The sequence below is a fragment of the Gavialis gangeticus genome, unplaced genomic scaffold, assembly GCF_001723915.1.
Source record: "Gavialis gangeticus isolate Ggan-Ray unplaced genomic scaffold, GavGan_comp1, whole genome shotgun sequence".
In the NCBI taxonomy this organism is placed as follows: Eukaryota; Metazoa; Chordata; order Crocodylia; family Gavialidae; genus Gavialis; species Gavialis gangeticus.
In genome coordinates this window covers 155,378,168-155,395,989 of record NW_017728992.1, presented here as the reverse complement: position 1 = coordinate 155,395,989, position 17,822 = coordinate 155,378,168, and the positions used below count along the sequence as shown (strand labels likewise).

The 17,822-nt window shown below is 42.0% G+C and overlaps 1 protein-coding gene across 2 annotated transcripts in view; it reads right to left on the bottom strand.

The window, feature by feature from the left end:
* Positions 1-1,740: 1,740 nt before the first annotated feature.
* The window catches only part of LOC109305047 (RING finger protein 151-like), a 21,562-nt gene continuing 5,480 nt past the window's right edge, over positions 1,741-17,822 (bottom strand). For both annotated transcript variants that reach the window (XM_019527936.1, XM_019527935.1), the window contains exons 2-7: positions 13,095-13,321; positions 8,355-8,494; positions 5,495-5,657; positions 3,939-4,059; positions 2,891-3,133; positions 1,741-1,790 (exon numbers count right to left, since the gene is read on the bottom strand). In XM_019527936.1, the coding sequence (XP_019383481.1) occupies positions 2,897-3,133; positions 3,939-4,059; positions 5,495-5,657; positions 8,355-8,494; positions 13,095-13,300 (867 nt within the window). In that variant the 5' untranslated portion in view covers positions 13,301-13,321 and the 3' untranslated portion in view covers positions 1,741-1,790; positions 2,891-2,896. The remainder of the gene's footprint in view (positions 1,791-2,890; positions 3,134-3,938; positions 4,060-5,494; positions 5,658-8,354; positions 8,495-13,094; positions 13,322-17,822) is intronic.

Sequence of the window (17,822 nt, the reverse complement as noted above, 5' to 3'; positions counted from 1 at the left end):
GAGGGCATGCATTTAAAGTGGAAGGGCTATTCTAGGAACAACTCCCCGGTAGACAGATTCAAAATAGGAATGTCCATAAAAGGAGCTTATCCAGTCAATGCCCAAGTGTGGAGAAGCCGCCCTGAGCTTGTAAGATTTTCATTTTCTTTTCACTAGTAAAGAAAAATGCTAAGAATTCTAAATAAAATAAACTGAATTCCTTAACATTTGATTTTGGTGGAGGGCAGGGGGTGGGGTGGAAAAGTGACTGTAAGTCTGTTAAAGGTAGTGTAAATACTAAAGAAGTCTACCTTCCAAAATAAATCTTTGGTTATGTTCATTTGCTATAAAGATTTAAATACACAGAATAACAAGGCACATAAGGGTATTTTCTTCTAAATTAGAAAATTAGCTTAAGATTGTATCACCTGCATGTGACTTTTTTTTTTTTCCTGAATTTTTCACAATTGGAGTTAGCAAATTTAGTAACTAAAAACACAGGCCAATTTTTATTTCACTGCATGGGTATAAGGACAGAATATGGTCTAACAGCAGTGCTAAAAAATAGTGCAGCAAGAGTCATGAGAAGGTTAGAGAACAGGAGCAAGGTAATTAGATTGGAGCTGTGTACATTTCTAAGTCGGAGTGGGGAAAAATCTGACCCACAGGCCAAATCCGTTTGGCCCATAGTACACATCCCACTACCCTGGGTGCACAGTGGGGCTGGGGTGGCTCCTTCCAGTTGCCACCACCAACCCCAGCCCTGGGGAGACTGGCAGGAACCTGTGTGCACGGCTCTGGCCCTGACCCTGGCCCATCCTGCACCTGATCCAGACTGGCTGGTCCGTGCTGATCAGCGACAGTGGCAGCACCTAGACAGAATCTGTGCTGGGCATAAGGGAAAAAGTAGCTGCCTCCCCCTCACTGTTGCTGGGCCTTTCTTGCTGTGGCTGCCTGAAGCCCATGTCCAGGCTGCCCTGAAGTGCTAACCCTTGTTACCAGCACCACCTCTGGGCTGCCCAGCATGGCAGTGGTCTCAGTAGAGGAGCCACAGAGCATCCTGGGTGTGGGCTCCAGGCAGCTGCAAAAAGAAGGGCGGTGATGGGGTTGCTGTTTTTTCTCTGTGCCCAGCAGCAGCTTCTGCCTGGCTGCCGCTTCTCATTGTGGGCAGGCTGGTCCAAGGCAGGCATGGGGTGGGCCAGGATTGGGGCTGTGTACACAGGACCCTACCAGTCTCCATGGGGCTGGAGCTGGCAGCAGCAACCTGAAGGAGCTGCCCCAGCCCTGCTGGTCTGGAGCTGGTTTGCTCTGGCCAGGGCAGGTCTGAAGCAGGTACAGGGTGGGCCAGAAACAGGGCCGTACGCTTGGGTCCTGGCTGGGCTGGAGCTGGCTTGATTCAGCTGGGGCAAGTCTGGAGCAGGTGTAGGGTGGGCTTGGACAAGAGCAGTGTGCTCAGCTGCTACTGGGCAGTAGTGGTGGTGGCAGTGTCAGGGAGGGACTGCAGGGCCCGCGGGCTCTGGGTTTGGTGAGCTGTTACGTGGAATGGGGGGTGGGTGTTGACTGGCTCACAACAGCTCCCCAAAACTGCTCATGTGGTCCGCAGGCCCAAATAATTGCCCGCTCCTGTTCTAAATGTTCACAGTCCTCAGATGTAAGAAACCCCACAAGTCAAGATTTGTGGGTCTCTTATAAAATCCTACTGTTGCTGTTGTATAGCTCCAGATTTTAGTAGTCTGAAATCCATGTAACCATATTTCTTTTGTATAAAATGGCGGTCTGTTGTATTAATGTTCAAGTAGTTTTAATCATACCTGCGAAAATAAAATTGAAGATGCTCAGGTGCTATATATGTGTTAAAGTTATTTACATTTCCCTACCATGTTTAGAGGTTTTAAACTTCTAAACAGATCTCAGACCTTGGCAGTGATATTGTAGTGAAATGTACAAATAAGCAGAACTGGATTTTCAGTATTACTTGTCCTGTAATGCAGATCTTACAAAAGTGTTAAAAATGTGAGAGAGCTGTGAGCAATGTTTTAACAATCCAGGTCAGATACAAAAGCTTGCAAGTATTCAGGACAAAGAAATAAATAAATTGTGAGCTCCTTTGGGGTGGAAACTAAACTAAAAGAGAACTCTAAACAACTTGGCAATGAGATAACTATAATGCTAAAATAGTCCTCCATTGTTATCCTGGGTTGTAGTAGCATCTAGCTTCAGAAAAAGCTAAACAGAGGCTAGGGGGATTAAAGGAGCTCTGTCATATAGTTTCAGGTCCAGACCGACTGACCTTTAAGCTGTTGTATGCAGGTAGAGAATTTAGCAAAGGTCATTTTAATGCTCTATTCTTTTACTGACATGTATAATTTTTGCTGGAAACACAAAATATATGCAATGTTAGTTTTCCCTATCACCTTTGAAGAACTTAAATACTTGTCCCAAAATTAAGTATATTTTGGCTGTCACAACATATCATGGCTTATATATAAACAAGGTAAGAAAAAAGGATCATATGATAGCTTTGAAAGACTGGGGTGAAACATCCAAACGCTTTTAACCTCTCAAAAACTCATGGTTCCATGTTTATAAAGAAGGTACTGCAAACAGCTCAGAAAGAGGCTACAAGTCGAGAGCTCTTGATACGTATCTATATTGGTTGAGAGTACTTCTTAAAAAAGGCAGGTTTTAATGTTCAATATTTGATTTGATGGACTTAAAAAATGGACATAAAACCTCCCCCTGCAGACTATAGTCTTTCTAGACTATTTATAAAGTCTCCAGAGTACGTGAGCTGCTCTTTATAAAAGATGTTTGTCCTCTGGGATCCACTCAGAAAATAGATTCTTTATAATTGATAGAAATTTTGCCAGCAGTTCCCAAAAAGTAGAACCTCATATGTTGTTGCACTTACTTCTTTTTAGATGACGGTAACTTCCCTAGGTTTTCGTTTCATACTCTCCAGTCGTGTTAGAGGGCGAAAGTTCGTGGATTTCTTGTTTCCCTCAGTAGTGTTCCGTCGGCAGTCTTTCTGCAGGCTTTTTAGCAACTCCATTAATTCACGCTTTTCAAGCTCTGCCTGCTCCAGCTCTTGACGATGCTGTCTCTCTGCTGCCAGCAGGGAGCGCACGTCAGACATCATTCGCGACATCTGACTCTGAAAGCAGACAGAAAACAGACCGACCCAAAAACTCAAATTAATCCAGTTCTGATGATGGTTGTATTGGAGTTGACATGGTTTCTGCATCTCTAGGAGGACAGACAGTGAACAGCTAAGAGTATTCTTAACTCCAACTTTCAGTGACAAAAATTTCATCCTAGGGAGAATGCAGCACAGCTCCCACCTGCCCTCTCGCACTAATCTCAAATAGGACCATCTCTCAGATTCTAGATTTTCCAGAAGATTTCAATGTTGCTTCTTATGATTTGTATCTCAAAATCCTGAAGAAGTTTGTGATTTGGTTTTTAGTCACTTCCAGTATTTTAATTCATTAGGAACCTTAAATTAGAGATTTAAATTGCTCCAGGCTTTGAGGGTTGTGTTTTTGGGGGGGTTTTTGTTTTGGGATAAAAAAGCTGGATGAATGGTTTTGACAACACATCATCTCACTTGCTATTTAATTTACCTTATCTATAATGGGGTTTGGAAGTGTGTTTGAATATAGCTCCAACTGTTATTCAGGTCACCAACATAGTACTACAGCCCATGTTTCTTTTTAGGAGAAGACACTTAAAATGCAAGCACAGGAGCTGAATTACTCTGACATGCCTTGTGCCTTAACAGTTCAGCTGGAAACCAGATGCAGCAATCTTTTGAAAATCATATTTTAGATGACTAAAATATAAGATGATTTTTCTTTCACTTATAAGAAAGAAATGCAGCTTCCCTTACTGGGAAGTGCAGCAAGCCTTGACTTCTGGGAGAAGAAAAGCACTGGAAAATGGTTCTGGTACCCACTTACCTTCAGCTCCTCAATTTCATTTTGCAGCATGCTTTCCTTTTGCACCATGTGTCTTCTCTGGGAATCCAACCTAGATTCCATCTCATGCTTTGCTTCTTCCACTCTGCAGATCATTTCTGACCTAAAATGGTCCAGGTTTTCATTTTTAACCAAGGAAGTACACCTGTATTTTTTTTCAAGAGTCAGAGCAAACTTCTATAGCCAAATAGCTACTTCACTTTTGAATTAAAGGAGTTCAGGATTAGAGGCAAGAAGGGCCTTTCAGTATATTTTGCCAACCAACAGTATTCTTGCTTGATGTGTAACATTCAAGGGTTTTAATCTTCCTTTGATGGAACATTCACATCCTACTATTGGTATCAGGAGAAGAGAGACCCAAGGGTCTCGTTCCTGTGATGATGGGCAGCAGTATGCAAGACACTGCAGGAATAATTCTAGAATCTAAACTCTTTTTAGACTTAGTTAATTTAATGTTTTTTAGTCAAAAACATGTGATTAACTTTGCTAATAGGTATGCCTGGTATCTTGTGCAGAGTATGGCATCTACAAAAACTAGTGTGCCTAACTCAGACTGGCCTGAGGGACTGTTTGGCTTAACAGACCTTTGGATGGTTATTTGTTAGTTTAGGAGTAATGTACTCTGTCAAAATAAAAAGGCATGAATATGTCAGTGTTTGTCATTCCTTTTGCTCCATGGAGGCTTGGCCACCATAGCATCTGTAATCTTTTGCTCTGGTCAATTTCTGCTGGACATTCAAAGGCAATAATTGCGAGAACACTATTTTAATTTAGTTATTAAACAGCTGCAGCCAAAGTCCTAATGTTAACAGGTTAACCCCTTGAATTGTATGCACGTTAGCATCCCTATTGCCTTGGTATGAGGAGAGGTCACCGGTTCTCACTGCATTTGGGTCACTGGCCAAGGGCAAGTAAGCAGGGGCCTCCACTGACCAATGGAGAAAGAGAGAAGAGGGGAAGAGAGAAGGTGGCAAGGAACAAAACTGGTGGAAGATTACGGAAACGTTAAACTGGAGGAAGAACAGAGAAAAGAGGAGAAACAGGCAAGTAGTGCAAACATTCACACTGGCTGGTATTAGTCTTTTGTGATTTATTTTAGATGAAAGCTAGAACCAGCCTCTCATTGCTGATTTAGAGCTACTGAACACAATTAGAGTAGAGACTTTCAAACTATTGACTCTAACTACATAATAATTTGGCTTTAGGCATGTATCATGTTAAGCTAAAAATAAACCTATTCAACAGTCTCAGTCTAATTTTTAGGGATTATTTCACTAGTTCAAATACTCATTTATTTTGAATAATTCTAAACTCTGCATGTGAAAAAAATAGGTTGATCAAAATAATTTAGGCTAAAAAAAAGTAGTGAGAGCTTACTCTGTGTGTGTGTGTGTGTGTGTGTGTGTGTACACTAGGAACAATGAATATCAATTGACAGTAATCAGAATTAAGAGCTAGTACTTGAAACCATCTATTATATGCAATGATTTTAGGTCCACAATAATATAAACACCCCAGAAACAGAGAAAGAACCATACCGAAGCAATTCCAGTTCTGTTCTTAGCTCTGCTACGCAGTTATGCTGTGTGTCTTCTGCACTGAGGATGGTGTAACCACAACCATTGGGACACTCACGGCTCCGGTATTCACACAGTGCCAAATGGCCTTCTAAGTTACGTCGCTCGACCTGAACTGGACAACCTAACAGGAAGCAATAAACTAAAGCATTAAGCCAGTTAAAATTCATAGAAGCACCCCAAAACTTAGCAAAAACCACCCTAATGGGCATGGAAGCCACAAAGCACAGAACTGACCACATTCAAGTCTGTCAAAACAAACAACAAAGCAATTCCCTTAAAGTGTGGGGAGAGACCCATGATTACACAAATAATAAAAAAGGCCCTAAAATACTGTCTAGATTAAGCTTGTAGCTACTTTCCTACTGTTGGTCAGGCATGGAGGCAACTTCACTCATGGCAAGGCTAATGTGGACCAGGGATACTAGCAGCTGCTCTAAATTAACATTTCCACCACAGAAAGGAATCACTGGAGACCAAGATAAATGCCAGTGTTGACAGCTTGGGGAATTGAGACACTAAAAATAAAGTACTCTAAAGATAACTTCAAATTTCCAGAAAACCTCTGGGCTGGCCAAAACTCTCAAAGCCTGAGGTAAGAGCTGTGGTGCACATTTTTAGTCTCTTATAATATGAGAATTTTGGGGGAAAAAAAAGTTTCACTGCATAAGGTTTGCTGATCTGAAAAGGTTGAGAAATGCTGCTCTTGACTGTACTGTCTTACTTATCTGGTCTATTCTTTAAAAGGACACACAGAACACAAAGGCCATGGAAAAATGCTACAGCGAAACACTCCGGCTACTACTCATGAAAATGGAAAATGTCAGTTGTCCAGTGGAGGTTTCTAGTAATAAGATAGTGGAATTGCATAAAATAGGCTTTAATGTGGCCTCTTAAAACACAAGTTTGTGGAATGCGACAAAACCCTTTGCATAGAATTCTTAAATGTGTTTTTTATGGAAAATGTATACTGTCAAAAATGTAGCCTTTTGCTGAAATGTTGGTCAGGGAAGATTTTTTTAAGGACCCAGATGGAATTTCTATTTAAAATTAGAGAAGGAAAACTTCTGCAGGACAGCAACAAGGCAACAGGCAATTCCAGGGGTAAATTATGACACACAAGCTTCGTACTCCTTTAACAGCTATTGCACTCTATGAATTTTCTGTAATAGGAACTGAGACCAAATACTTGGCATAGGTTGAAGAGTATGAGATACTCCATCCTATTTGTGCATGCTATGACTTAAAAATGCATAAGGTTTGAGAGAGATTTTGTTCATTAAATAGTTCTATTCATTTAACAATATTTCATTTGAAAAGCTTAAAGTATACATGCAGTGAAGCTGAAGTACCAGTGAAAACTAACTTATTGGAGGAGGCCCATGTACTAGCAGAAACAACACTGGGCCTAAAACTTTGGAGCACATGCATTATTCCATACACACTGAAAAATCTAATAACTGTATTATTGTTTTTCACTGTACCTTCTATGAAAAAACTTTAACAAATCTGGAAACTCCTGAGAGAACTATGCTGTAATTCTATCTAAAATCACTAAACTTGTCAGAAAGCTGAGGCCATAGACAGGTGTTCATTCCTGGTAGCAAGTAAGGATCTCTCTGAATTCTTTCTACTAGAAAAATCCCCTGGGAGCTGGAGTGTACATGCATTCCAGCCCCCTGGGCGGAGGGTTACACAGGTTACACTAGAGGGCTGCTCCCTGGGCTACTCCCACCCTTAGAGGAGCCCATCAATTGACAGCCTGCCCTCTTTCCTGCTTTGGAAGGGGGATGGCGCTCAAACTGGTGGCTGGCAACAGCTGAAAAGCCCTGGGACAATAACCCTCTCCCCTATCTTCTCATGTTCCATTGTGGCAAAGTATCTCCCACACCATGTGCTCCTCTGGGGCAACCCCTGGGCTGACCTGGAGCAGTCCAGGAAGAGAAAGGGGCATTCTCCTATGGTGGAAACCCATTCAGGAGGGTTCTCCCAAAAGGAGAATGTCCCCTCACCAATCAGTTGACTGGTGGCAGGGGCAAGGGAATTTTTCAAAGCAGGGTCCCTGCAGGGCTTCCTGACAACTCACCCCTGGGTCGGCTATGAGGGAGCCAGTGCTCTCCCTTGGAGGGAGAAAGGGAGAGCAGGGGACTATGTGATATTGGGTGTCTTCAACATCTGACAGAAGTGTACAGCTGTTCAAGTTAGACAAGGGGAAGCTCTTCCTAGTAGGTATCCAATCTAACTTTCTTGTGGAAGAGCTTGTTCTCTTCCGCAACAAATCTCATGAATGGCTGTGCACTCTCTTTCTGTACCAGGAGAAATACTCTTCTCTAAGCACAAATGTAATGCCTGTTCACAGATGATCCAATCATCACATGCATAATCAACGTGGCTTAACAAAATTGTAAATTGGCAGAAAGTGAAAACTATGCTTCATAGCATATTTGAAAAAAAATTAGTACATAGCCCAATATTCTAATTAATTCTTACTAGTTTGCAGATGAGAAGAAACAACTGTGGACAATAAATCAGGAATAAGCCTTGTTTAGAAGACTGTTGCAGTGACCTGGGTGTGCTAACTTATTTTCTTTGAGTTTTGTATTGGCTTTTGGTTTGGTTTTGTTTGTTGAACAGACTGTGCCTGAACAGGAATGTACAAGCTGAAGTGCCTGTTTGCTCACATTTCTAAAGAAAGGTTCTTTCTTTTTGGCCTACAATTCAGAACTCAAATGAATGTCCATTGCTGCTACTCTGCTGTCATGAAGTTTGACAAGCACCAGATTTTTTTCTGTATAGAGAGGGCTCAGCTTCTTTTACTCACCAGCATTTGAGCAAGATATCTGGCCGTATTCACATTCTCTCTCATGTCTGTCTATAGATTCTAGAGAACAGACCATGTCACAGCCATGTTCTCTGTTTTTGCAGTGAAGCTGAAGTCGATTTAGGTCATTTTTCATATATCTACATACAGAAAAAGTTATTTTTAACTGCTGGAAACTGTAAAAACAGTTGATATTTGCCACATTTCAGGGATTCTCACTCCTACAAGGAAAAAGGGCCAGTGCTCTGTTCTGTATTTTTAGCATTCAAGTTATCATGCTTTGTTAGACAAAGTCAAAAGTTAGGGAAACGTATCGTAATGGAACATTTTGGTGCAAAATTAAATGTACAAATGAAGAAATGTTACCAGTAAGTCACAATTCAAAGTAACAGATGCTAATGCTAGCTAAGAGAGAGGCTATAGCAGGGGTGGGCAAAATACAGCCCGCGAGCCGGATCTGGCCCGCCAAGGGATTTTATCCAGCCTGTGGTAGGTCCCTCAGTCCCGCCTGGTCCAGGTGTGGGGGGCAGCCTAGGCCATGGTACATGCAGCCATTTCTGCTGCCCCCAGGTGCTGTGGGGCTGGGGCAGTACAGCAGCCAGACTCTATTTCGCAGCAGCTCTGTTTCCCAGTGGTGGCTCCTTTTGATTGCCACAGTTGCTGTCACCACCACTAGATTTGGCCCCCACTACCTGGGCACCCCAGCTTGTCTGCCCCGCACCCATCACTGGGGGCACTAGATAGAGCAGGCAGGTGGGCTTGGTCTCCAGAAAGAGTGGCTGGGACCCCCATGGGCAGGATGTGTACAGCTGGGTGGGGAGTGGCATCTGGGAGCAGGACGGGTGGGAGAGGTCAGGGCTGGGATCGCAGGGCAATGACAGCACAGGGCCATGCAGGGAGTGGACTGCAGCTCTGCCCATGCTGTCATCACCCTGCAATCCTGGCTCTGGCCCTGCTTGCCCATCCTGCTCCCAGATGCCGGTGCTTGCCTGCACGCAGCCCTATTGCATGCATCTAGCTGAGTACGCCTTGCCTGGTGGGGTCCTGGCTGGGCTCCATGGAGATCCAGGCTGCCTACTCTGTCTGGCACCGCTGGACCACTTAGGGAATTTTGGTGAGCTGCTGCAGAGGGGATGGAGGAGGCCATTGACTTGGCCTGCAACAACTAACCAAACCTCCCTAAGAGCCCCTCCAACCCAAATAACTGCCCATCGGGGCAATAGCTTGTATTATTTCAATTAGATTTTGAATAGATTTCATTGAGATCTGAGAAGAATTAGGGGCATTTGGAGCCATAATGTTTCAGGAAGGTCATGAAAAGCATATTGATAAGCAAATACAAAATGAACGTGCTGAGTTAAACAGAAGATCCTTGCTTTAGTATAAAATTTAATAAACTTTGCTAAACTTCTGTAAAGCTTTTTTGGCAATACCTTCCAATTTATTTTATTTTCCCAAACTAAAAGTATTGTGCCAAATATTGTGATCTTATGGCACCCTTAATTTTTAAGTGACTGTTTAAGCCTGGCTGCAAAATTATCAGAAAACCCCACCCTTTTCCTTACTAGTGCTTACACCATTTCTGCCAGAACTACAGTGTTTGGAACATTTGGGAAAAAATGTAGCAAAGGCAAAACCAAAATGTAATTGTAAGAACTTCGTGTGGCAGGGCACTTTTGGGTGCCTGCCGCTTTAAGGCTGGGAGCCGGCAGCTGTGGGCCAGCCCTGATGAGGCAGCCATTTTAGATCTAAGCCCATGAGGAAGAGGTAGCAGTCTGCTGCTAGCAGCTGAAAAAGCAACACCCGGTTGAGCGGCTGCTCAGAACATCCTTGGAGGTAAGGGCAGGAGCTACGGGGATGGTAAGAGGCTCCTGGTCCTAGGTATGACTGAAAACTGCACCCTGCTGGGGAAGGATGGCTTGGTGGGGCTACCCATGGTGGGGGAGCTCCCCAGAAATACCTGGCCAGTTGCCTCCCCACTGAAAGGCAGGGAGGGGCCCCCACATCCTGGTCACCCAGACTTAGGGACAGGCATGGGAGCCAGGTACATCTTTAGACACCTGAGCCCCACAGAGGTGTAAGACCCCAGAAGCCCTAGGGAGGGAGCAGTAGAGTGGCCTAGAGAGAGGGCAGGAGAGTGGCCCCAGAGCGGGGCAGTTACATATGGTAGGCCCACACAGAGTAGGGGCTGTTGTTACAACCCAAAGGACTGTGCATAAGCAAGGTGTAGAGTAGGGCTGAAGGCTGGTCTGAAGGGTTGCACCGGGGGTGTGTTGAGTAGAGCTGAAAGACAGCTAAAAAGGCAGCACATGGGACAACCCCCACAAGTATATGAATGTGGGAAGCTGCCTGGTGAGGGGCTATGGGCAGACTCAGTTCACTGTTAGGCACAAGGCTGATGCCGCGTAGAGTAGGGGAGCACAAGCAATGTGAAAGGCTGTGTTTGCAGTGCCAGCATGACAGTAGTTAAACCTGATAATCCAAGGCGGTCGCTCAAGGAAGCAGGGCAGGTTGTGAGGGGCAGTGTATAAAAGGCCTGGTGAGAGACAGTGGTGTGGAACAATCCCTAGTGAGGGGTGGTATGAATGAGGCCCCAAAGGAGGCAATGTGTGAGAGGCCCAACTGTGGACCTAGCCTTGCCCGGCCTTGAGCCAGAGCTGTAATTAAATAATCTGAATGCCATCATCGAGGCATGAGACAAGATAGGGGGAGGCTGGAGTCATGTAGAGCCCCTCTTGGCATTGGGGTGTTAAAATGGGCAGCCTCCCACATCTTATACCAATTTGATAAAGAGCATGTGATGGCAGGTGAGACTGGGTGGACTGCCCCATACAGACAGGGGGGTGGGCCAATGCTGAGACTTGGCCCTGTCACACTTGGCATAATCTCTCACTTCTTTACTACACTTTGTCTGGCCTACCTGGAAAGGGCCAAACCATTATAGAATCAGGCAGAAAAAAGTACTTTACACATGGATTTAGGCTAAACCAAGCTGAATTGGTGGATTAATTTAGTTATTGTGGTGTGGATCGACAGGGTGAGAATTACCCATAAACCACCTGTCCCCTACCCTACACAACCTTAAGTCACCCTTAATTCATATCAATCAGTGCTACATAATTGTTATTGTAGTATTTTATCTATTGTGCATGTAGAACTTTAACTTCATGATTAAAGTACCAAGATCTGATTCTTGGTGAGAATGGTAGAAAATGAAGGGGTGAAAAAAATTAGTGGAAATGCAAAGTGCTTTTATTCTGAAAGAGGAGGCCCAAGGCATGCTTGAATAACTAGTTTCTCTCTCAAGAGAGATTTAATAAGTGTTGTGTTCACATTTGTGACACTAATCATTACAAGTCAATTTACATAGGTGCAGAAGAACGCTAGCTTCACAGTGCCCGTGGGCTTCTAGCATAGTGTGAAGTCCTTTATCCTGCTGCTTCTTGCAAGCCAGTTAGCTTTGTTGTCAGTCCCTCAGGCAGTTCAGTTCCCACCAAACATGCTTCAGTCTCGTAACAACACAAACAGAACAAACCAAAATCCTCCATCTTCTTCAGATACTAGAGCAGCTGCTTTTTCCCAGCACAACCTGGCTTCTCCTTGCAAGCTGGTCCTCCTAGCTTGCCTGCTTCTGCTCTCTCCCATGAGTTTTAAGCTCCCAGTGGGACACTCCCTCATAAGGGCATTCAGCTGTGGGGCATTTTGCTAAACAGAGCTGGCTGCTCCATCAGAGAGCAGACCAACCTGTAACATTTGGTTTCTTTTGAAGAGTGTGGATTGGTATTTTTGTCTGAAGGCAATTTCTGAATAATATTCTAGGACTCCAGGTAAGACAAAAGTACAAATAGGTAACGAGATAAATGTACTGGGTTTTTTGGTTTTTTAAAAAAAAATCATATTATAGTGAAAGTAGTTAATAGAGGGTCTTCATAAGTCCTTGTGCACTCTTAAACTATAATAACTAAGGTTGTAGGTATGATAGAAACAATCTGTAAACAGCATTTAAAAGCAAATTTATTAAAGCTGTAGGACAACTAGAGTACACAATGCTAGACTTCATAAGCAATAACAAATTTTATTTTTAAATAAGATGGCTACTACGCTCTGAATGTACAACAGTTCCTAAATGATATTTTCCCCGAGAAGTGGAAAGGCAGAGGTCCCCATAAAAAGAAATCCAATGGCAACAGGTCAGGTGAACAGGGTGGCCAAGCAATTGGTCCACATGTTAAAACTGTAGTTTACTTGTCAAAATCACATTCTTTGGAACTTGGGGCTTGGATCACCAATGCAATTAGTGCCGTAACTCAGGAGCAACTGGGAAATGTTTTCAAGGAGTTAGAAGATCATATTGAGCAATGTATCATGATGGATGGTGGTTATGTTGAAGTCTAGCACTGTGTGCTCTGGTTGTCCTAAAATTTTAGTAAATTTGCTTTTAAATGCCATTTACAGATTTGTTTCTATCATACCTACAACCTGTTATTAAAATTTAAAAGTGCACAAGGACTTTATGAAGACCCTGTATATAAATCCATACATATGTTTCTGTACATATAATCACAGTTTCTACCACATGCAAGTTATGCCACAGAAAATTGGGAGGGGAAGTGGTCCAAATGATGGAAAATAGGCAGGACTCAGATTTGCAATGTAAGCTTTGGGAAGCCCACAGTTACAGAATTTCAGCAGTGTAAATATTTAGGAAAAACTTCAGTTTACTCTCCAATATTTACATACCTGTAGAGAGGGTGTAGCACAGATGCATCAAGTGCCTGCCTGTCCTCAGGGCAGTTACTGTGATGAACAAGCCATCCATGTATACATGTAGTGCAGAAAGCATGTTCACAAGGAGCCTGCAAGGGATCTTCTAAAACATCCCGGCATATGGAGCACAGAAGTCCTTCATTAACATAACCCACAAAACGCTCAATATCATACCCCATTCTTTTCCACTGAGTTTCAACCTATTATAGTATTAAAACATGAATTAGTGGCTGATAAATACTACTGCTTAGCACAGACAGTATATTTGGTGCTGCCTAATACAAGGAAAAAAAGTTCCTGCACCCAAATGCTCAGGGCTAATTTCCTTAGTGGAACTAAGTAAAGTTTGAGGATCCTAATCAATCTCAGAAATTAGACAGGTGCCAAGCATGATGAAAGCAGTTCTGGACATGTGTAGAAGCAGAACTGTGGGCACCCCCAAAAGCTTACTGCAGAAACATAGATAATTAAAGACTTTTGGCATCTCAGGGCTTAAACTAGGGTTTTCAAGATCACACTGATGAACTTCAATAACTAGTTCTGTCCAAGTACTGTTTTAGATGCGTAAACATGTGTGGATCTAGCCCCTCTAGTCTTGAAAGCAGCCACATTAGTAAAAGCAGAGTCAAGGTGCTCTCTTCCCCCAAATCCTATTGTACAATGCAATCCTTTGTAGACATGGAACATTTTGCCCATTTGAAGTCTAACTAAGAATTAGTCTTAAACTGAAAACAATCTGACATGAAATTTAAAGATGGACTGCAGTAATGGAGAGGAAAAAACTGTTAAAAATAGCCAGACCTTGTTTGCTTTCTGATATGATGGGTTGTTTTAATAAAAATAAAACCTTTCAAATTATAAAACAGAGCTTTTCCAAAGAAACATGCATAGTACTTCATGGATCAGTGTCTATCCTCCAAAAGTAATTTACTTTTCTACAGGCTGATTGCATGAGTAAGGATAGAAAGAAATATTCAATGACGCCTCACTTTTAACAGGCTGCAGATTCTGCCCTTTTACAGTTCCTGGTGCTTTAATGGGCTTGCAGCCCCTTGCACCATAAAAGCTTGCTCCAAGGAGGCAAGGGGGATGGGGCTGCCTTCAAGCCACATGGTAGCAAAGGCTGTTTGGCCAATGAAAAATGCCCGATCAGATGCTGCCTCTGCTGCAGCTCCATCACTGTTGCTGACTGGTGGCAACAACTGACTAGGCTGGCTTCAAGCTGGTCCTGCAGGGCATCCTGACAGTTTGCTCAACTGCTAGCTATCAGATAGTCAGCTTCCTTCCCTCCCTCCTAGAGGGAGAAGAGAGAGCAAAACACTATGGGATACTGGGGACAGGAAGACCTGTCCACATGTTAAATCTGATGTGGAAAAGTTTCCTGCAACTTCTTTATTGACAATTAGCCATTTTTAGCATGACAGAACATGGATGTGAACAGCTGATGTCTAGGCCCACACAACAAGGTCCTGGACAGACATTACATTTGTAACGCTACAAATGTCAGAGTGCTTTGAACTACTGCTAAAATGTAGTGAAGTACTAAAAAAAATGTAGCACTAAGTCCAGCATACATTTGGTCTGGTCATTCTCAAAACCGATTTGTCAGTTCTTTTCCATAAGTTTCGGTCTTTCTGTATTTCATTAGAAGTACTTTTCTGACCTTGTCAAATGTCATGAAATAGCTTTTCATAAATTGTTAGAAATTACATATAAAAAACAGAAGTAGGAAGACTTACTGTTTTAGATGCAACTCACATAAATAGATTTGGCTTTAAACAAACACTTTGGAATTCTGGTTCTCTAGACGGTAGCACTTGATCACCTTATTCAGTTATCTCTTCATCACTGTTATTTTTTATAGGGACACCAAAAAAGAAGCAGGCTCAATTATTGTGTTTCCTGAGTTACAGATCCCTATGCCTAACCAACTAGTTACTGAAAAGACTTCTTATAGCCATTAAAATAAATTTTCAGATGCATGTTACTGTGAAGGTTGTTTTACAGCACATTTAACACTTTAGCTTTCTCTCCCACAGGACCCTCCAGCACTGGGAGAATGGACTAAGAGGTATTAAAATAACAGATTTTCAAACATGAGGTGTGTAAAATAGTGTTAGCTGTCAAAGCACATTAAGACATTTCAGTTATCTCCTACTTTCAGGGACCCAGTTTAGATGATTAAATAGTTAATGCATTTACAAACAACCCAACATTTTTAAACATTATTTTGCTTTTCCATGTAGCATAGAAACATCTTTAAGCATATTGACATAAGCTAACAATATTAACTACCAATATTTCTGATCAGTGATAAACAGAATTTAAAAAGTTAACTAAATCATGTTAGCTAATAGAGGGCACGTCTACATGTGCATTAACATGCTTTAGTTAATGTACATTAAATCTAGTACCTCCATTGTGGGGTACTAGGAAAATGCGCATTAACTAAAGGGCATGGGGCACATATACAAGAGCAGGGAGGCTGCTCGGACACACTAATTCCAGCATGTTGGAACAGACTAGATTAATCAAGTTTGCTGGAGTGTGGCAGTTACCGTGCTCCTGCAGCCTCCCACGTCTCATTTAACAAGCTTTAGAAAAAGTGACCCTGCTGCCATTTTGAAGCACAGGACACTGAATACATGTGATGCTACAGGTGTTTTAATTAGAGGAGCTCTCAGAGCCACTCTAATTAAAGTGCCTCTTCCACCCCCTGGCCCAAGCATGTGTATAGATACCCTCAGATACCACCCTGCCAAGTAAGCTAATAGGTCTACATTTTTCCAGTCTAGACATGACTTCAAGGAAGTGTGGCAGAGTGATACAAATTCCATTTTAACACATTAATTTGTCAAAGCTGAACACACATACACCCCTTTTTCCAATGTAGATATGCTCAGAGTGAAATGAAGACATTACAAATGTTTTTGAACAAAATCCACGTAGAAATATGCTGATAATAAGGCTGAGCCAGAAAATATAACAGATTAGTCCAATTTAGCTGTCTGTAATAGATGAAATGCAAGAATCAATTAAAAAGCACAAAAATAAAACATTTTGATGCGTAGTCATTTCAGGCTCTATATAAGTAAACAAAGAGATAAGAAGAAATAACCCCTCTGAAGGTTTTTTCTTTTACTGCTGTTCTTTGAAGAAGTAACAAAGAAAATTCAACCATATGTGACTTTTTTTTCCCCTTCAAGATGCATATATACTTTTTAAAGCTCTCATTGATCAAAAGCATTGACAAGGTTTTTTATAAACTTTAAATTTATTCTAATTAAATACACCATTGTTTCTGAACTTGACTAATTGATTGTAACTTAACTAACTGAACTACAAGCACAATGGAATGGAGTTTATAGATCTTCACTTACTGCTACAGACCAAATTAAGAATAAATTAAAATATTTCATTTATTATCTGAAAACCTTAGCATTTGGTTATTATATTCCATTTTTCATTTGATAAAACATGCTCATCTAACTGAGGTTATATTCAGACTAGGAGATGCTATTTTTTAAAAAGCACTACTGCAATAATCCAGTTCTAGCCTAGCTACTTCCATAAAAATGTAAATTAAAAAGGAAGTCACCACCTAAATCCTCTAAGTAAAACCCACTGTAAGGGTCACAGTAGTAGATTGAAAGAGAACATATATCAGCAAGTCAGAATACTGACCAGTTTATTCCCACTGTTCTCAACCTACTGAAATCTAAAAAAGAGACGTGAAATATTTGAAGCAAGAATCCCAATTCATTTGTAACATACCAATAATATTAAACATCTACTTTACAGTCCTTCATTTAAATAACTTCTTAGAATGAGGAACAATGCCAAATCGTCCTAAAAGGCAGACAACTGTGAATTTGCTGCTATACTTTTACCATGAAATAAAAGTTTGTTATTTAAAATCTGTTATATAAAGTGTGTTTTTGGGTGTTCTTGACTACACAAGCAATTTACATAATAGTTACAAAAGGCAAAGTCAAGATGCTCAGTTCAGTTTATCTGATACAGCACCACAATACTAGTCCACAGAATCTGCAACAGAAGTGCATCAAAAGCTGTTTGTACAGGGTATTACCCAACTGTAAACCAGTTTAAGTATCTGCTGCACTTATTTTTTGCTTTCTAGCGTTGTTTATACCATAGTCAAAGGTAAGCCTACAACTTGTGAAGACGTACCCTTACCAGTTTGAAACTAGTTAGCTCAAGTACCAACAATAGTGTAGCCACAGCAACAGAGTTCACTACCTAGGTTACTTGGTAGCCCTTGCAGCCTGTACTGAGAACTGCACTCATTTGAAATTGACTTGAGTATGTCTGCACCTTTGACAGCAGCACAGACACAGTGTGTCTATAGTAGTGGTTGGCAACCTTTTCAGACTTGAAGCACCCCCCCATTACTTGTGATTTGAGTGGCACCCCATTTCAGAAACTAATTTATTTATTAGAGTGCTTACATCCTTTCAGATGGACCAGGCAATGGAGGCAGGTGAGCAACCAAGCAATGAGCGCCTGGGTTTACCCTTAACTATTTCTCTCCTCCCACTTCCTATGGCACCCTTCAAAGGATCTGGTGGCACTAGGGGTGCACCAGTTAAAGATTTTATTGGCCAGTACTGATCTGATTGCCAATATGCACCTGACAGCTTGGAGAACAGCACTGGGCTGGTAAGTCTGGGGTGGGGGGGG